The sequence below is a fragment of the Phocoena sinus genome, chromosome 2 (assembly GCF_008692025.1).
Source record: "Phocoena sinus isolate mPhoSin1 chromosome 2, mPhoSin1.pri, whole genome shotgun sequence".
NCBI classification, from domain to species: Eukaryota; Metazoa; Chordata; class Mammalia; order Artiodactyla; family Phocoenidae; genus Phocoena; species Phocoena sinus.
Window position 1 is genome coordinate 68,280,632 of NC_045764.1, and position 20,842 is coordinate 68,301,473.

The 20,842-nt window shown below is 53.0% G+C and overlaps 1 protein-coding gene across 4 annotated transcripts in view; it reads right to left on the reverse strand.

The window, feature by feature from the left end:
• SMAD3 (SMAD family member 3) overlaps positions 1 to 20,842 on the reverse strand; it is a 120,563-nt gene that overhangs the window by 24,840 nt on the left and 74,881 nt on the right. For 3 of the 4 annotated variants that reach the window (XM_032623918.1, XM_032623919.1, XM_032623920.1), the window contains exons 2-4: positions 3,342 to 3,535; positions 2,153 to 2,284; positions 777 to 851 (exon numbers count right to left, since the gene is read on the reverse strand). In XM_032623918.1, the coding sequence (XP_032479809.1) occupies positions 777 to 851; positions 2,153 to 2,284; positions 3,342 to 3,535 (401 nt within the window). Of the gene's footprint in view, positions 1 to 776; positions 852 to 1,781; positions 1,848 to 2,152; positions 2,285 to 3,341; positions 3,536 to 20,842 lie in introns of those variants that run through there. The other variant, XM_032623921.1, reaches the window with a different exon arrangement.

A 20,842-nucleotide genomic window follows, 5' to 3' on the forward strand; every position in this document is an offset into this window, starting at 1 on the left:
GCAGCTGGGGTTGAATTCAAGAAACTGCTGGTCTGGAGCCAATTTGGTCCCTTAACAAATGAGGCGGGAACATCTGGAGATGCGGCTGGAGATGACTGGGCTGGGTCCCTCACGGCAGGAACACACAGATCACATTTGGTCATCACATAAAAATCGATGCTTCGGGGCCTCGACTGCCACTAGCAAAGACCCTGCCTCTGTTTTGGCTCTCCTGAGCTACTTCAGGTGATGGAGCCCACCCTCCATCCTACTGCCAGCAGCATCTCATCTGCTTAAAGGCTGTGGGGGCTCCTCCTCAGCCCCCCGCCACACTCGAAGCCTTGAGTGAGGGGCCCTCCTGTCTCTGGCGGAGTACACTCCAGCCATCTCAGAACTCACCAGCTCTCCTGCCCACGCCCCCGACTCTGCCTGGTACACCCTCTACCTGCCCTGATGGCCTGGCCAAACTCTACACGTCTCCGACACTCCACTCGAGAGAAACCTACACTGCAAGGTGACGCTCGGCACCCCCAACGCCCCGTCCCCAGGCTGGGTTACGTGGCCCCGCTCTGTGCCCTGATGCCACACGGCATCCTCCATCAGGGCACATATGAGACGGCACGGTGACTGCGGGCTGTCTTGTTGGTCTCCCCCACGAACTGTGAGCGGCTTCGCCCCTCCTCTGTCCCAGACCCGAGCCCACTGATTGCTCTGCACGTACTGGATGGAGGGACAGAGGGAGGGATGGGGGAGGGCGGGCACTCAGGCTTAGGAGTAGAGCCCCACGAGACTCTGACCTGCGTCCATGCTGTGGTTCATCTGGTGGTCACTGGTCTCTCCATCTTCACTCAAGTAGCCTGGGGGTGGGGTTTCTGGGAATTGAAAGAAAGGTGGTTCATTAAATGGCCTCTCTGGTTTGCCTCTTGAGATGCCCTTTGCAAACTCACACGTTCAAACCATTATGCCGGGGGTAGGCGCCGAGGAGCTCTGGGCCTTGGATCCCTGGCTCCCACCTTCCTCATGCCCTTCCTTCCTTCCTGCTCCCCACTTGGATCATGACCACCTTTGTTCACACCATCCCTGACTCCCAAGTCTGAAATGCCTGTTCCTACAGCCTCTGCCGGGCTAAACCTCTCCCCATCCCTCAAGGTTAGGTTTCAGCTCCGCCTCCCTCCCAGGGAGGCAGTGGACTCACCCCTGCCTCACTCATCTCTGTCCTCTGAAGGGCAACAGCCTCAAAGCGCCCTTTAGCTTTACTATCTACCCGTGTGCAGATCCATGGTTATCTGCTGTCTCTTGAGAGGATGTCTCAGCTCCCGAAGTGGGATGCAAGTTCCATGACAGCAGAGATTGCGATCTACTTCTCTGAACGACCCCCAGACCCCGACTCAGCTCTCTGCTTTGCCGGATGAGCAGAGTGGGCAACCTACCCCTAGGGACCCGCACCACCTGTGACGGATCCGTAAGCCTGGATTTGTAGAGCGGGTCCCTCCTTAACACTCTGACCCACGCGCAAAGGCCCGCGGCCAACCTCAGCACGGTGAGCTCACTCAGGGTGAGAGGCGCGTCCAAACCAGCCAGCTCTGAAAGTAAGGCGGCACACCACTGCCCGGCCACCTGCGCTGGGACTGGCTAAGCTCGCCGAGCAGTTTTCCTGGACGCCCAGAGTGCTGGTGATTCACACATTATTTGCATGTAAATGAGGGGCTTCTAAAAACATTGGCACTCTGCCGGCGCAGCCCGCTTCTCCCAGTGGAATAAAACCTCCCACCCAGCTTGTAACCCTCCCCGGGCTTACTTACAGGGCCAGTTCTCCGCACACTGCCCGGCCCTCGGCCCTCTGCTCGCCCGCTGCCTCTGCAGCCCCCAGACTGTCGGGGATCCTGCCTGAACTCCAGCCCCGGCCGCGAGGGCGGTGAGAGAAACACGGCGTTGCTATTTCCGCTTCCAAAATAAATGACTGCACTGAGGCCTCGGCGGGAGGGTCACGCCGCCGCTCCTCCGTGCCAAGAAAAGCATCATTAGTGAGTGGGGAGCCAAGGCCACGGGTCCTCTCCCCACAGGGATGCAGTTCTGAGTCAGGGGCCTCGGCCCAGCGTGTGTGCAGAGACCGGGTGACGGGTCTATCTGGCCCCCGCCCCCTGGGCCGGCCTCACTGCCCATGTGTGCATACCTGGAATATTGCTCTGGGGCTCGATGCCGGCAGGGAAGTTAGTGTTTTCGGGGATGGAATGGCTGTAGTCGTCCAGCGGGGGGAACTCGGCCGGGATCTCTGTGTGGCGTGGCACCAACACAGGAGGTAGAACTGTCCAGAGGAAACAGAGCAGAGGTGGATCAGTGTCGATGCCAGGCTGGCACCAAAGCCCCTGCACCCCCAAATGCACCACAGGCCCTTCCTTGCAAAGAGGACAGGGAGAGAGGGGAAAGGGGGAGAGAGGGGAAAGGGGGAGGGAGAAGGGGGAGTGGGGTATAGAAAGGGGGTAGAGGGAAGGGGAGACAGGGAAAGGGGGAGAGGGAGAGGGGGAAGGGGTGGGGGGAAGGGGGAGAGGGAGGAGAGGGAGGGGGAAGGGAGAGGGAGGGGGAAAGGGGAGAGGGAGGGGAAAGGGGAGAGGGAGGGGAAAGGGGAGAGGGAGGGGAAAGGGGAGAGGGAGGGGGAAAGGGGAGAGGGAGGGGGAAAGGGGAGAGGGAGGGGGAAAGGGGAGAGGGAGGGGAAAGGGGAGAGGGAAGGGGAAAGGAGAGAGGGAGGGGGAAAGGGGAGAGGGAGGGGGAAAGGGGAGAGGGAAGGGGAAAGGGGAGAGGGAGGGGGAAAGGGGGAGAGGGAGGGGAGAGGGAGGGGGAAAGGGGGAGAGGGAGGGGGAAAGGGGGAGAGGGAGGGGAGAGGGAAGGGGAAAGGGGAGGGGGAGAGAGGGGAAAGGGGGAGAGGGAGGGGAGAGGGAGGGGGAAGAAGGGGAGGTGGAAGGAGGGAGGGAGGGAGGGGGAAGTGGGGAGGGAAGGAAGGGGAGGGCGATGTCATGTAGGTAGCTGCAGACCCTACAGAGGCGGCGGGGAGGTGGAAGGAGGGAGGGAGGGAAGTGGGGAGGGAAGGAAGGGAGGTGGAAGGAGGGAGGGAGGGAGGGGGGGGGAAGTGGGGAGGGAAGAAGGGGAGGGCGACGTCACGTAGGTGGCTGCAGAGGAGGTGGAAGGAGGGAGGGAGGGAGGGGGGAAGTGGGGAGGAAGGAAGGGGAGGGCGACGTCACGCAGGAAGCTGCAGACCCTACAGAGGCGGCGGGGAGGTGGAAGGAGGGAGGGAGGGGGAAGTGGGGAGGGGGGGGGGGGAGGGCGACGTCACGCAGGAAGCCGCAGACCCTACAGAGGCGGCGTACCTGGGGTCTCCACCCTCTGATAGTGGTAGGGATTCACGCAGACCTCGTCCTTCTTCATGTTGAAGGCGAACTCACACAGCTCCATGGCCCGCAGCTCGTGGTGGCTGTGTAGGTCGGGCCATCGCCACAGACGGCAGTAGATGACATGGGGGAGCCCCTTCCGGTGGGACACCTGCAGCCGGCCATCCAGGGACCTGCCGGGAACGGGAGGGGCAGAAACAGACAGTGAAGCGGGTCTGGCTTGCCTCCTCCCAAGTCTGGCCTGCCGAGCTCCATGAGAGCTCGCTGGCAGAGACTCAGGAAGCTCCCCTCCGCTGGTCTGTCTCACACGCAGAGGGCCAGGAGATCAGAGAAGCTCTGTGTGTGCTGGAAGGGGTCCAGGAGAAGAACACAGAGGCCCACCCAGCAAGGCCGAGGGCTCCCAGGCTGGCAGAGCTGACCTCGGACCCGCCCCATGAGGGGAACGACAGCGAATCATGCTCTGGAAAGGTCGGGGCCAGGTGGAGGTGTGCAGAGGGGACAGGGCTGAACTAGGAGACGGGAGTCCTTCAGGAGCCGATGTGAGGGCCACGGTGATGCTGAGGAGGAGGGTGACGGCACACAGCTCCCCCCCACAATCGCTTTCCACACTCACCCAGTTCCTCTCTCACACATGAGAAACCAGGAAAAAAAAAACCCAACCCTCTTTTTTTCAGTTGGTGTTTGTGATAAGGCAGGGAGGGAGAGAAGGCAATGAAGGGGAATTTTAACTGGTCAGAGGCTACGCGGCAGACCTCTCGGGAGTCCCTCTCAGCGTGAGGGCTGCTGGCAGGCTGCCCCAGGTGTCCCAGTTCAGAGCTGAGGCCTAAGCGGTCGTGCGTGAGCAGAGCAGGAACCGAGCCTGTGACTTGGTTCTGCCACGGTCCCCGGCCTGGCTGGGCCGAACCCACCCCCTACGGCAGTGTCCTGTCCCTGTGCAAACCGCGTCTTCCGTGGTGACTTAGCCTCTGAGCAGCTGACCTGGCGCCGCGCCCCCCACCCCAGGCCTGAGCGTGGTCCCTGGTGGGCCAGCGGCACGGGTCCACAGAAGCTCGTGAAAAAGGCAAAATCTCAGAGGCTACCCCAACCCACTATATCAGATACTTCCTCTTTCTAAAATCCCCAGGTCATCTGCAGGACAAGAAAGTTGGAGCAGCGCCACAGGCCACGACAGCTGGGAGCTTGTGTGGCAGGAGCGCCGTCAACCAAGAGTAAGGTCGGAGGCAGGAGGCATCTGGAGGGAGAGCTGAGAGACTTCAAGCAACGCCAGGTATCAGACAGGTGAGGAGGTTCCGTTCACACAGAGTCCTTTATCTAACAAGTCTTTAATGACCTCCTACTCCGTGTGGCACCAGGGTCACAGTGGTGAGGGAAAGGGAGTAAAAGAGACCACAGAGCGGTCCCTGCTTCCACAGAACTTCCGTGGGCAAGACCGACATTAATCACATGATCAGGACAGCTACAATGACAAACGAAGTGCGGGGAACCACAAGAGCATATGACCCTGGGGACCCTGCTGCACTGAAGGGCGGGACAGGGCATCTCTGAGGAGGTGGTGGTTGACCAGGAAGTCTGAAGGATAAGTAAGAACTAAGTAGTCAAAGGGGTACGGGAGGAGGGCACTCCAAGTAGAGAGAAGAGCATGTGCAAAGGCCCTGGGAAGGTGGAAAACACGGTGAGGAGGAATACCAGAATGAAGGCCAGAGTGACCAGAGAGGAGGGAGGCTGGGGTAGCAGACAGGGGTGCCTCTGCAGGGTCTCAGATGCCATGGTGAGAGGTTCTGCCTTTTTTCTAAAAGCCACAGGCCCCGTGATAATCCTGGCTGCAGGGACAAGCAGACTGGGGGTAGTGGAGAGTCGGAGTGGATGAGATGGATGCTCATCAATAAGGAGGCACCCTTCGTGCCCCCGTCCGGGAAGATCCCACACGCCGCGGAGCGGCTGGGCCCGTGAGCCATGGCCGCTGAGCCTGCGCGTCCGGAGCCCGTGCTCCGCAACGGGAGAGGCCACGACGGTGAGAGGCCCGCGTACCGCAAAAACGAACAAATAAGGAGGCACCCAGAGGCAGTACTGCTCTTTCTTCAAGACGGCCGATCCTAGGACCCCACTGGCCAGCGGGCAGGACTTTTCTAATAGCTGGGCAGGCCTGGTGGAGAGGCATTTGAAGCTCTCCCTCCCTGCCCCCATACGACTGAGGGCACCCATTTTCCTGAATATATGGAATGTATGGACACTCTGTGAGGGAGGGGCTTGCCAGATGCAACCAGAATCACCAACCAAAGAGAGAGAAACAGGAATCCAGTCAAACTCTCCAAGGCATTGGCCTGGGCAGGGGGGAGGACAGACAGAGGTCAGAACAGGACTTGGGCACAGGGACTGACAGGGATCTGCTGACTCAGGGCAGCTCAAAGGATGTAATTACCTCCCTCCTGTGGGGCCCCAGACCAAGGAACCCCAACAGCCCAGAAACAGTAATTAGGAGGCAGAACGAGAGAAGACAGCCTGGGACTCGCCCCTGAGATACAGAAGGCAGATGGCCAGATGTGGACTCATGAGACCTGGGGTCAAGAGGAGGTTTTCCTCTTCCGGCTGTGAGACCCTGGGCAAGTCCTGAAGTCTCCAGGACCCTCAGTTACCTCATCTGTAAAATGGAACATTCTCCCCCCACTGCTGCCCCTGACCTCACGCAGCTCAGTATCCACTCAAAAGTGCTTCGTGAAGCACCAATAGGACCGTTATTCTTCCCCATCACGATGGCCACTCTGCAAACCCGGCCCCGGAGAAGTGAGGTGAGCTGTGGGGCTGAGGACGAGAGAAAGGGAGAGTGGGAGGTGATGTGTGGGGACAGAGAGGGACTCAGCTCTTCCCATTTTCTTGCAAAGCCACCGTGTGCTCATAGATAGGGAAGTGGGCACATCTGCTCTTCAGTGTTGGACAAAAGCCCCAACAGAGAGCCAGCTAGACATCTGGAGTGGCCTCTGCAGGGGGAGGCCTTGGAGAGAGGCTCAGACCAGCAGCGAGGAAAGAGTGGGCTGTGGAGGGAGCCCCCAACCCCCACCTGGTTGATGGAAGGGTTAGCACTCTTGCTTTAAAAAAAAAACAAAAAACGCAGCACTATTCACAATAGCGAGGACATGGAAGCAACCTAAATGTCCATTGACGGAGGAATGGATAAAGAAGATGCGGAACGTATGTATGATGGAATACTACTCAGTCATAAAAAGAATAAAATAATGCCATTTGCAGCAACACAGATGGACCTAGAGATTGCCATACAGAGTGAAGTCAGACAGAAAGAAAAACATCATATGATATCACTTATATGTGGAATCTAAAAAGAAATGGTACAAATGAACCTATTTACAAAACAGAAATAGAATCACAGATGTAAAAAAACAATAGTAATACAGAGCAGGAGGAGGGGTGATGGTGGACAACGCAAGAGAAGGGTCCCTGCTTCCACGGGGCAGACGGCCTGAGAGAGGGCACGAAAGGCCAAGTTCCCATCAGCCCTGCACTGGGCCTGTGCCTTAGGCAGGGCAGGTGCGGGGACAGGACGCCCTGGGCACTCCTGACGTGGAGCGACACTCACACGCCGCCCTAACATCCTAACCCCCAGGACTGGGACAGCCGAGCCAGAGACCCAGAGTGACCCAGGGCCTGCTCACGGGCCTGCAAGGGGGAAAAGGGCGTGGAGTGGGCAGAAATGGGACACCTCGGGGCACACGAGGCTCAGACATGTCACGTGACGGAGGCCAAGGTCTGGGCGTGATGTGGCCCTTATGGGCTTTGGGAGTTGAGGGATGGGAAGGAGAATCAAGGATGTGGTAAAGGAGCACAGAAGGCTCATCACATCTGTAGGCAGAGACTGCAATGTCCTGATTCCTCATCCAATCCTTTCTGCATTACACGGGCTGTTTCCTCTCAGGGCCTGAAGAGCCTGGCTGTCTACCTGAAGAAGTACGGCAGAGAGCGCTCCAGGCACAGAGGAAGGAGCAGGGAGAAGGGGTGGGGGGAGTAAAAAGGAGGGGGTGGCGGGGAGGAGGGAGAGGGGACACAGGACGGGATGATGGGAGGGAGGTGGAGGGAAGGTGGAGGCAAGTGATGGATAGTGGGAGGGAGATGGACAGGAGGAGGGGGAGGGGAGGAGGGGGAAGAGAAAGGGGGAAGGGACAAGGAGAGGGAGGGAGGAGGGAGGGAGGGGGGAGGAGGAGGGAGAAACGGTGGGAGAGAGGGCCGGGAGAGGCTAAGGAAGTCCTTCGGTCAAATACAACAAACTGAATGGATGCATTTATCTCTGTCCTGCCCAAGACAATGGGTAGGAGAGGAGAGCAGACAAAAGTGGAAAGCAGATGGCCGAATGGGAACAGACTTAGCAGACTGAACCTGGGAAAGAGTCTGAACTTGGAGGCACCACACACACTTGTCAAGACTTGGCTGAGAACAGGAGGATGGGTTAACTGTCTACAGAAGAGGCAGGCAGATCCCAGCTCCTTCCCCCCAGGCCTCCCCATAAACAGGACCTCCCCAACCCTGCCAGAGACAGGTTTGCTCTCTGCCGAAAATGAATGGGAGAGCGGGGCTCTAGACAGGGCCGCCAGGGCACGGCTGCGGGTGAAGGTCAGACAGGGGCTAGGAAACAGGAGTTCATGAACAGAGCGCTCAGCTCCCTTGCTTACCCCATCCCTGCCTGTGGAGGAATTAAACAGCTCAGTCCACAAGAAAAGACCTGAAATACTGACATTTGGGGATTCCCCAACTAAACAGCCCTGTTTCTGCCAGTTCTCCCTACGGGGAAGCCCACCCGCCAACAGGCCCCTCCCACCACCATACACAGAACAGGCAATCGGCTTTTTACTGCCACGCTCTCAAATGTGAACGCAAGGCCAGAATCCCCAGCCATTTAAAGAAAGCCTCTAACAGGAGGCGCAGAGATAGAAATAAGTGGGGGAGAAAAAAAAAGAAGTCTGAGACAATGCAGCGAGCAGAAGAAAACTTCCAAATAAAACAAAAACTACTCTTGGGGAGATGAGCTATTGCAATCCTAAAACAGGAACATTTACAGACTACTGAAAAGCACTCCTGGAAATAAAAATATAAATTAAAAATTCAAGAGAGACTTGAGTTTTTCAAGGACTTCTTGAGTTTTTTAAACTACATACATGAATCAGTTTGATAGTATAATTTAAATTTTTTTAAATTAAGGAAGGTACAGATCGATGGAAGCTCAGAGAGTCCAGAAGTAGTCACATATATATGGACAACTGATTTTCGACACAGGCCCAAAGACAATTTTGTACAGAAAGAAAGGTCTTTTCAACAAATGGTACCAGAACAACTGGATGGCCACATGCAAGGAAAATGAAATCCAACCTGTACCTTGCACCCTATACAAAAATTAACTCAAGTGGGTCATAATAAAAAGCCTAAAACGATATGACTTCTAATAGAAAACACGGGAGAGAACCTTTGTGACCTTGGGATGGGCAAAGATACCACATCAGAAACACATTCCATTTTTTTTTTAAAGTTGATAAATTGGACTTCATCAAAGCTTAAGCTTCTGGTCTTTGAAAGACCCTGTTAAGAGAATAAAAAAGACAAGCCACAAATTGGGAGACAATATTTGCAAAAAGCGTGTATCTGGTAAAAGACCTATTTCCAGAATATATAAAGAACTCTGAAAACTCACTATTAAGAAAACAAACCACCCATTAAAAAACAAAACAGGTAAATGATCTGAACAGACGCTACACAAAAAGATAAAAAAGATTGCAAAACAAGTGCATGAAAAGGTGCTCAACATCACTAGTCCCTAGAGAAGTGCAAACTAAAACGACAACGAGATGCCACTCCATCATTACTAGAATGGCTGCTACTTAAAAGACTGTGCCACATGCAAGGATGTGGAGCAACTGAAACGTCATACGCTGCTGGTGGGGACGTAAAATGGCACAACTGCTTTGGAAAACAGTTTGGAAGTTTCTTAAAATTTCAAAACAGAAACCCACCGTAGGAACCCCTCAGCCCACCCCTAAGTGCTTACCCGAGAGCAGTGAAGGCATCTGTCCACACGAAGACATGTGCATGAAATACAGCTGTATTTATAATGGCCCCAAACTGGAGATGACCCAGTGTTTCCCAACAAGTGAGTGAATAAACTGTGAAACAGCCATACAAAGACTACCACTCAGCGACAAAAAAGGATGAACTACTGATACAAACAACACGGATGAATCAAAAAATAATCATTGAGTGAAGAAAGCCAGACACGATTCCGTTTGCGTAACATTATACAGAGTAACTTAAAGTAAAGGAACAATGCAAACTTACATTTGCATGACGGCAAGCAGGTCAGCGGTTGCCTAGGGATGGGGTGATGGGGGGGGGCCTGGGAGAGGGGGCTTATCAAGGAGTAAAGGCTACGTCTGCCACCTTGATTGTAGCGGTGGTTTCACAGGTGTATACGTATGTCAAAAGTTATCAAGCTGTACACTTTAAATATGTGCACTTTGTTGTATGTCAACTATACCACATTTCCAAAAAAAAAAAAGGCAAGGGCTTTGGACTGGATAAACATGGATTCAAATACTGACTCTGGTCAATAGCTATGTAAACTTGATCATATTGCTTATAATGTCTTGGTCTTAATTATCTTTCACCTGAAATAAGTCCCTTCGCTGGACTGTTGGGAGGACTAAATGACATTCTACGGAAAGCCTTTGGCATATCGTTAGGACACGATAAATGGCACCAATCCATTGTCATTATTGTCGTATAACTACTACTGCTCCTATTACTATGACAGCGCCTGGTAAAGAAGGTTCCCAGTAGGAGGTCCAAAACACCAGACCCCTTGCCCTGCCTTGGCCAGCCGTTTGCACAGCCCAGGGGGCCGCAGTGAGGCCTCGGGCGGCCTGATGCTTCTAGTTTTCACAAGGCTTCCGGGCTCCTTATCTCAGAGCAGCCTCACCACGATGCAGTCAGGTCGTAAGTCAAGTCTTGTAACAGTCCCGCCTCACTATGCACCCGCTCCATCTGAGAGGCAAGGCTCGCCTCCTAGGATCACACAGCCGTCTGCATCCAGGCTGCAGCTACAGGGCAGCTCTCCCGACGGTGGGGAGACAGGCACGCTCTCCAGCTCGCGAGCACATGACCACCAGGCTGGCTCGGCAGCACCCTCCAGGAGTCATCTGGTCCAGGCCCCTGCTTCTGGGCCCTACAATTCCCAAACTCACGACAAGGAGGGCATCTCATGCACGTCCTTTTATGCATTGGCGACCACTCCTTTTGGTTCCAAGTCTGGGCTGCCCAGGGCCATCCGTCATAGGGCTCCTTTTATCCCTCTGTCCCACTCAAAATACACAGCAGTGCTTACCAGAGGATTAATGGTGAATTGGGAGTTTCAGCTGCTGCATTTAATTTAGCTGATGTGTCCGGTACACACTCTCCCCAGCCTTACAGGGTACCAAGCCCATCTTAAGTAAAACCAATCAATAAGTCTTCATTCCGAGCAGACGTTACCGTGAGCATGCGCCACTGCAGAAAAGGGTCTATGTATGACCCGCCCCTCTCCCTGACCCAGCCCTTCCTCGTCGTAACCCAAGACCAGCTGCTGGGGCTAAGAGCACAGTCCCAGGCATCCGCCTCTGGGCTGAGGTCTCACCCCACACCCAGTGGCTTCCTGATGAGAGACCCCCAAAAGCCTTTCTCCAGCAACCCTCTCAAGCTCCTCTGACAGAGGTTTTATTCCTTAAATATATTCTTCACCAGCCGAACCATTTCCTGCGGCAGGAACTTAGGTTTCCTCCCGTTGGCTCCAAGTGGGACCTGTAAAGTATCCCAAAATGGGGGTGGGAGCCACAGCCAAGGACATGGACATGCCAGGGTCCAGAGCTGCTGGTGAGGTGACGCCCGCCAGCACACTCGGGGCGGAGAGGCAGGGCCAGGGCCCCACATGCCACTCACGTCCCTGTGACCAGTGATCTCGGACCCACAGCCATCTGGGGGCTGACATGAAATACCAGTGGACTTTGACATGGGGGTTGGGGAGAAAATTGTGAGCTGAGCACATAAGCTCCAGAAACGCACCGGGATATATTCACAGCACGAACCATGCGCCGGGCACACTGCTACAATGCGAGAGTACAAACATGGCTCAACCTCAGTGTATCCTACCTTCACTGAGCTCAGAGAACCTAAGGGCTTTGCCCAAAGTCATATAACTTGTACAAGAGCAGGGTCAGAATTCAAGCCCACACCAGTGCTGAGAAAAGGAGGGTGAGAGGGAGAGGTAAACAGTGCTTTTTCTCGGTTCTATGCCGCATCCCTACCAGGGAAACTGACTTCTTATCCATCATCAAAGAGTGACCGAACACCTACCAAATCCCAGGCACTATTCTGGTTACCTGAGCCGAAGAAGTGAACAGAAAGTAAATTTGTTGATACAATCGTATTTCTGTTGAAACCCATCTTACTTAAAACACACACACTACTAAACTTTCTAGCTTCTTCCGGAGACCAGCTTTCTTTTTCGACTTGCTCATTGAGTAGCCATAGTTCCATTGGTTCCATCTGGCCTTTAAGTGCCAGTGTCTGCTCTCAGATCTCCCACTCTGCCTCTCCTTCATATGCAAGTATCAGAATGTGCCCTTCTCTCTTCCCTATCAAGGACAGCCCAGTACCGCTGTTTGACAGAGGATCAAATATGAAAGCCCTGAAAACACTCCTGCCGAGAGGGCCATTGGATTTGGGGGTTCACCTAGGATCCTCTCCCTTTGGTCAACACAGCGAAAACCAAAGCATCCTTTGTTCCAGGCAGAAGTACCGCACAGGGGTCACGTGTCGAGTCGCAAGGTTGCAGGTGACAAACCACAGAGGCCTAACATTCAGGGAACAAAATGTCCTGGTCGGCTAAACTCTGGCTAAGTGTCTGCCTGAAAACCTCCTCTGGAGAACTACAGACAGCTGCGACATGAGGACCTTGAGAGCATCTGGACCAATTCCTTCCTTCTGTGGTTGAGGAAACAGACTGATAGATGAAGCACCTCAAGGTCACCCAGCAAATGAACACAGAGCGAGAAGGCGGCCTCCCAGCTGCTATCTCACTGTAGCCGGGCCTCGCCACCAATGAAGTCTGAGAAACGTGTGTGAGTCCACACTTTCCCCGCGGTAAGCTGAGTGCCACAAAACATAATTTTGTCTTTGTTGTACCGAATCTTAAGTGGCCCAAATTTCTGACTCTTCGGGATGGAAAAAAAAAATTGACTCTCGGTGGAGGATGTGTACTATGATTCCTGTCCCATCACTGCAACTTTCTGAGGTTTGAAGTTATATTAAAATAAACCATTACAAGCAAGAAGAAATTGAGCTGTACACTGAATATACGATTCCCCAGACCCTTTCAAAGTTTTCTTTGGTTGTTAAGAGTTTAAATAAAAAGCGACATTTCCAACATCGGCCCCTTCTTGTCACCTGGCGCCACAAAGGAGGAACCAGACCCGGGGCGGGGGGCGATCCGGATAACTGAGGTTCGGTTGTTAAGCCCTGATACAGTGACCACATGCCCCAGCCCAGTTTCATAAGTGTCCTCAGCAAGTTCTGTTAAGTATGCTAAGCACATTTTTTAAGGTTCCAGTTTACATTGGTCTGCGAGGAGCTGAGAACAGGATTTCACAACCCCTGACAGCAGTCACTGAACCACTTCACAAAGAACCCAATTCCCATCTGAACTTGCCGATGGATAATATCCGGCGCTTCAGGCTGCCAAACTGGGGGACACTCCATAAAATGCCAGACTCAAGCCGCCCCCATGCTGTACTCCAGACCAGCAGATGGCCCTCACTCCTCCCCACTGGACTGAGTCTCCCTTCCCCTCGAGAGATTTCCAGAGCAGTTGGCTCAGGTCCGTGACAAGTGCTCCAAGCAGACAGGGCCCGAGTGTGAGCCCCAGAGGTGGCAGGAGCCCCCTGGGCAGACCCTGGAAGGAAGAAGCCATGGAACACCTCATCCTGCCGTCTGCAGGGGGGCTGGACCCCACAGGAAACCCATCATCTGGACCTCGGGGCTTCTTTCCTCCCAAGGGGCCAGGGATGTGCAGAGTGTGTACGTCCTAGAAAAGCAGGAGGCTGATTTGGAGAAACTTTGGCTTAATCATAATCATCTGTAAAGCACACGGACACCAAGAAACTTTCAACAGTGGCTACGAGTAAGGCGAGCCCCCCACCCCCACCCCGTTGCTCAACCTCAGCTCTCCTGACATTTGGGAACAGATAATTCTATGTCGGGGGTAGGGGAGTAGCAGCTGTCCTGTGCGTCGTAGGTTATATAGCATCTCTGGCCTGTACCCACTAGATGCCAGTAGCACCCCCTGCCAGCTGTGCTGACCAAAATTGTCTCCAGATATTGCCGAAGGTCCCCTAGGGGGCCAAGTCACTCCCCTAGGCCCCTTGAGAACCCGCGGGTTAAGGAAGTGCTCTGGACGTGGGCACAGGTTGGGGAAAACAGAAGGAATTTATACCTCAGAGCAGGTGTTTATCTGGCACTTCTCACTCATTATTATCTCACTGGATACAGGGATCCCGGAGGGTGGGTCTCCTCACTCCCAGGTGAAGGATTCATGTGACGTTGAGTGACTTGCCTAACGCTGCCCAGATCGGCAAGAAGCAGTGCCCTATTTTGTAGCCTGGGTGTGATACCCCAAACCCAGCTGCCCATGCCTGCAAAGCACAGTGATCATTCTGTATGAACCAGAGATTCTCCTTGGGCTCTGGTGAAACCATGGTCATGGTACCCCCCCCCCCCTTCCCTTCCCCCTCACCCATGCAAAGAAAGTAGTTAAATCTTGAAGGAGGAAGAGGGGGAGAAGACAAGGAGGAGGAAAGGGAGTGTTTCATTTGACATCTTTCTATTTCACAGCTTTGGTGTTCATAAATTTTTTCTTCTCCAAGAACCAACTTGATGGGAATCGCTTCTTCTCGAGTGTCGGCAGGAACACAGAGGTTTCAAGTTGAAAAGGGAAGATGCTACATACAGAAGTCTGGGTTGGTCTCTGGTTACCAAAACAAGGAGAAAGAATCGTTGCCGGGCTACAGAGAACTTTCTGCATGGCCGTTTCACTCTGCCAGTTAACATTCAAGAATGGAATTAAGTCTGAAGATCATCTATTTGTTTATTTAAAGAGACCACTCATGGAACTTTCAGGATACTCACAGCCCTTGGCAATGTTCTTTCTGATGGGCTTAAGGCAAAAATGCACACTTCAGCCCAGCTTTTATTACAACCCTCACCCCTAAAGCTCACCTCATAAAATACGGGGAGTTTGAAATGGAAATCGTGAATCTAAGTGTGTTTAGATATCTCTCTGTTCATTCTACTGGGTGATTCTGGCCTCCTGTGGTCCTGGCTCTGCAGCAGGGCTGTTCACACAGCCAGCACTTAGAGGTTGCCTGTTTCCAAACTGCTTTGGGGAAACGGATTAATTTGTATTTTCAATTTGGGGGAAAATAAAATAAAATGGCAGGCTGAAGCCCACAGGACAGAAGCACGCAGGAAGAAAGGATTCCTTCTCTCTCTGACAACGTGACCCTCCGTGAGCAGTCACGGAAAGATATTTACTAGCCTCAAAAGTCTAACTTTGGAGGGAAAAGTAAAAAGAGAAAAGAAGAGCTTTTGGAGAGTATTAGATCATTATCTCGGCTTAGACCCTTTTTTTCTGAAGAGAAAACTGGGGCTTGAACTAGAGATCTCAACCTTCCACTAATAAATGCCTTAAGACTGAGAAATGTCTTTGATCTCTTAAAAAATAAAAAGGCAGGGCTCCAAAAAGTCACCTCCCCTGACAACTGCTATTTCTCTTGTCTTACCTCCCAGTGAACACCAGTACTAGCTCACTTCACTAAACAAACAATTCTTTTTACAGGACTCTTAGTCATTCTGTTTTTCACTTTCTTCCAGCAGAAACCATTAAGGTCTGAGTATCCTCTCCGGGGCTGTCTTTTCCCAGACCCAGTTCCCAGCCTCCCACCTCCTGCCCCATCAGGTTTGCATGAACCGAGCCCGTGAATCACTTCCTGTGGGCAGACTGCACGTTTGGGGCTGGGATTTTCTTTCCTCTTTTTTTTTTTGGAGAAGATTCTCACAGACAGTTGGGCTTAAACGAGTGGAACCAGGCGATGGTGATGATTACTGGCTACCTCATCCTATCAAAACAAATCAAAGTTTCCAAAGACTTATAGAAAACGTCAGGCGGGTGTTCGTGACTAGGGGAGTTGGGGGGTGGGGGAGAGGTGAAGAGGGCAAATGAGGAGGTTTTGTGTTAATTGCTCAGTTCTGACTTCCTTAATTATGAATCACTGGCCAGAGAGATAAAACAATGTCACAAGTGCTACAGAGCATGGAAGCAAAGGGCAAACCTGGCAACTTTCTGTGACATTCAAACTGAGAGGTAAGGCTTCTGGAAGCGCTCACTCAAGCTCCAAGTTTACAACCATTCCTAGTGAAATGCCATACAATATGGGTTAGGAAAGGAACATTCCCGCGTTTCAGCCTTAACCACATTTCCCTATTTTTAAAAGCGGCCCCAAAGCCTTTAGAATCCTCAAACCTTTCAGGGCAGCCACTGCGGGGGAGCTGGAAGCAAGGGAGGGGTGGGAAATGACCACATTTCTAGAAGAAGTGAGTTGAAGGACCATGAAGTTACATAGCTACCTTTGTAAGCGGAAGAGACAGCGTTTGCAGGACACCGAACTCTAACATGCCACAGACACTCTGCTTCTCTCTGGACCAAAGCTTTACAAGCTTACATAAGCCGTTTCCATCTAACCGGTAACAAAGAGCGGGTGTCCGGTATATTTTGGGCATCGCTATCCTGAGGACACTGAGGCAGCCAATCAGCATTCCTTTCAGTCTAAGGGGCCAGACTTCCTATTGTCCTTAAACAAAAGGCTGTGGTTCATTGGGGGCAACTGCACCTAAGACAGCAAAGAACCCCTATGGGCAGGAAGATGGCGTTTCCAAATAAACAAGGGAGGACTTAGAACTTACAAGTCAGGGTGGCTGTTGCCTGCTACTTAAGCTGGTCTCATTGACTAAATGGCTCTGGGCTAAAAGCTGCAGCCCCCGTGAGCAGCTCCACTCAGGAGCACAGAAAAGCTTCCAGGTGAAGCTCCCTCCCCTGGGTCCACTCGCAACACTCACAACTCCCTCCCACACGCAGCGCACCCAAGTCCCAGCCAAGTACCCACAGAGTACCCACCCACCCACCGCCCATCAGACCCCCACTTCCCAAACAGCTCAGATATCTGGAGGCCTGTTTTACAGGTAAGGAAATGCACAAGGCTTAACTGGCTCAAGTAGCAGAGGTAACACATCGCAGCCACAGCACCTGAGCATGGGGCTCTCGCGTCCCCAAAGCCAGAGATCTTCGGCCAGCGGCGGCACGCTGAGATTGTCTGGGGGTCCAGAGGCTCCCTTCAGCCCTATGACAGGCCCAATGATGCCTCCAGCTCAAAAATTATCCCATTCTGTGGCTCTCTCTGCAGAATGACCGCTCTCTGTTCTCCCCTCTGCAAAGATTTACAGACACTACTGTCCAACACTCACCGAACTCATCATCCCTATCACCAAAGGCCTGGGACGATTAAGTATTAATAACTTCCATGTGTGTCTGGGTTTCCCTTCCTAACTAAAACAGGAGCTCCTTGAGGGCAAGGAGACCCAACTTAACTTCCCCTGGATGGAGCACGGGGCTTGCATATGACATTTGTTCACAAGTAGGTCACGACAACCGACTCAGTCCTCCGGGCAGCAACAATCAGAAGTTGGAGGCAACAGATAAAAACCTCAGGCTGCACCCCAGCCTTGTGAACCCAGACAAGACATGAAGCCTTATAGTAAAGGGACCCGCAGACGCAAGTTACTGCCAGAAACCCAACACCAGGAATGTTCTCAAAGCTATCAGCTGGTATTGAGAGGTGCCGTTAAAAACAGCAGGGGAATGACAGCCACAGGTGCTAGTTAGTTCTGCTACAGCAGCCAGGGGCGGGGTGCGGGGAGCTGAAACGCTCGTGGATGAAGAGGTCTGCCTACTTCACTCGGCGCAAAGACAGACAAGTCATCTGTGGCTAAGGCTGTAGGCACACACTGGACAGGAGGCTTTGCGATAAATTTACTCAACAAGTATTTGTAGAATGGAGATTTTATCAGTGTTGGATTTACCAGAAGAGAAAGCAATGCAGGCACCTGGGGCTACCCTGGGAAGTGGGCTACCTTGGAGCGTTCGTGGTCCTTACGCTGGCTGTGCTGCCGAAAAGTGAGGGGTCTCTAGGTGTGGGCATCCCGTCTATAAAATGATGGGTTCAACCACTCTCTAGTGTCTCCCTGCCTTCTAGCACTGACATGCCACATACCTGAGAAATACACTAACTTACAGCGAAAAGGAGCTTAAAAAGGGCAGTGTTTACACCTTCTCGCTCCTTGACTGCGGCACGCAGGGCCTTGGAGGAAACAAACCTGAATCACCAACAGCAGTAGAGCAAATACGTGATCAAGAAGAGGGAGTACCCACTTATAAACGAAACAACACACGGCAAGGGTAAAAGGGAAAACTTCAGGACTTTCTATCTTTCTGCAGGTTAGAAGAAAACAAAGCCCCAAAGCCCAAACTTAACAGCGGTTTCAGCAAAACAGTGGCAGTCCCAGCTGTGATGTGATAGGGAAGAATTCAACTGATATCAGACAGCTTCCTAAGAGAAGGTGGCTTCAAACCAGAAAGGTGAGGGAGGCTGCAGAGTTGCTGACCCGCAAGGTCAGAGGTCGGCAAGCGGGTGCCGTGGCTCACAGACGTGGTCACATCCGTGGCTGTGGCTTTGGTGGGACTCGCCCCAGACGCGGGGGTGAACGCAGATAACCTGGTGTGGTTTGTTCCAGGCTCAGGAATCGGAGGGCTTCGGAGCTGGGGGCGGGGGTGTGGCTCTAAAGGTCAGTCATGTCACCACCTCCCCCTTTTTCTCCCCACAAAGGAGGAGACTGAGGCCAGGCAGAGACAGCATCTCCCCAAGGACCCTTCTGTTCCTTTTTTCTACTCCAGGAATCCATGATCCCAAAACTATCTGTGACCCAAAATGGAAAACTCAGCTGTTGGGGAATAAAGAAGCTAACCCCACAGCAAAGGGCAGGGATCCCCTCCAGGGCAGGAAGACCGCCTTCTGGCGCTTCCCACCCCCCGCACAGCCAGCTGTCAGGGCCCCAGCGCCATCCCAGCCTGTCTTCCTAGGAGGCCAGGCCCATCTCCCAGGCTCTGTAAACAGCTCTGTCCTCCTCTCCCATCTCAGCCAGAGTGCAGGACACCCCCTGCCACCGGGGCCTGGACTGTTTGGTAACAATGGAGGGAACATTAAACAAGGGTGGAAGACGGGAAGTGAATCACTGAATTCTCAAACAGGCTCCTTGGAAGGAGCAGGGCGGAGGGAGGGGCCGCAGGGGGCTGGGGCCGCTTGGGGGGCCTGGTGGAGGGCACAGGGGAAAGTTTCCCGGATGTTCTCTTCTTGCCCCACAATGCGGTGCCCTCCGGCTCTGCGTGGCTTCCTGTACCAGGCAAGATCAAGTCCCTGAGTCATCCTGGCTGCTTCTAGAAGTATCCCGGGTGTTCTCTGCTCCCTGCACCAGGTGGAGATGCAGAAGGAGAGCCACTTCTCCACAATTCTGTCCCCACACCCCTTAAACAGTCTGACCCTGACACTAGTCAGGTCCTAGTCACCCAGCAGAGAGAATGGGCTTCATCTCCTTTTTCCGCTGCTCACAGCATCAATTACTTACATGGAGATGTTCCTAAAACACACACACACACACACACACACACACACACACACACACACACACACACACGGGACGATGTCAGGGCATGACTTGAGATTGTATCTAAGTGAGAGAAACGTCCTCCCCTGCACCCCTCCTAGTCTGTACTGATTCCCACTCAGCCCTGGTGCCACGGCACGGCCACCTCTAGCACCATCACTCACCTCCACTGGCCGACCACCTGCCCCGGGCCTGCACAGCACCTTCGAAGTCTGGCCTCTGCCAGAATTTTGTCCTGTTTCATTCAACCAATGTGTGGAGTGCTGCGGGCGCATGCATACTGCTGCTCCACACCTCTGCAGGGTGAGGCTCCAGCAGCCTATCTGTATTTACCGAGGGCCTCCTATGTGCCAGGCACTTAGTGAGGACCTCAGTTTTCTTAACTTTCCAAAGGATCAAGGACTAACAGAAATAAGAAAGCACTGAAGAGTCTGTGTGCAAGAAGAGCAGGGCCAAGGGCACCCCACCGTTAGTGCACATCTGTCCTTAGTTTTGCTTTCCAGGCTCTCTTTTCATAACTAGCTTTTCCCATACTTGCCTCACCTTCATTCCAGAGGTTAACACTGATCAGTTGCTTCCTATAAGCAAGTTCTTTGCTAAGCATTTTATGTTTATATACTTTAATCCTGCTGGGCAGGGCCCCATTTTCCAAAAGAAGACAATGGAGTTCAGAGAGGTTAAGATTCTTCCACAAGGTCACACAGCGAGGAGAGCAGAGTTAACCTCTGAACTCCAAACACAAAGGCCTAGGGTCTTTCCATTGTGTCAGGCTGCTGCCCTGCACGCTCACTTCCCTTGAAGGAGACAAGGTGGGAACAAGATGAGACTGGGAACCAGGAACCACATTCCAGCTCTGGCTCCTCTTTGCCACCTGGGTGACCTTAAGCAAAATGGCCCATCTTCAAGGGCCAGTTTCCTCACCAGGAAAAAAGGGCCCACCTGAGAAGACTGTCAAGGGGTTCACGTGAGAGACTGCACACCAAGGTCCTCCATACACTGAGAAGCGCTACACAACCGTAAGGTATCACCTAGCACCTTTCGTTCATGTGCCAGAAAATACCACCCAACAAGGCTACTGATCATCCGCCCCTGAATTTTTAAGTTATTCCTCGAACAAGTTGGTGACAAGGTCAGGAAACTATGAGATAAGAGAACATTATAGAAACTTCATCTGAGGACAATTTATACTGTTGTTGGTGGTGGTGTTTTAAATGGTACCAGCACCTCTGAGCAGGGGCTGAGAGAGTAACAATTTCCTCCCCAAGCCCACCAAAGTTCACCAAGTTTTCTTGAAACTCCCACCCTCGCAGATCATGGAAGTGAAGGTCTAAAGCAGTTGCCTGGGTTTCCCAAGTCCCAGTTCTGCTGTTAGTGACCATGTGTGAGTTATTCCTGTTCCCTGAGCCTCAGTCCTCATCTGTAAAATGGGCAGGTTAGACCAGGTATATCCGAGGTCCCTTCTCTGACAAGCTGTGACTATTAATAAGAGGCTCACTGGTTTTTCTCACACGTAGAAGACTTCCTTCAGGAGAATTTCTCTGAACAATGAAGAAAGGAACACATTTCCAACTACCCAGCAATGCCATTCCGTTCCGGCTCCTGCTGGGGACTGCCCAAATGCCGGGAAC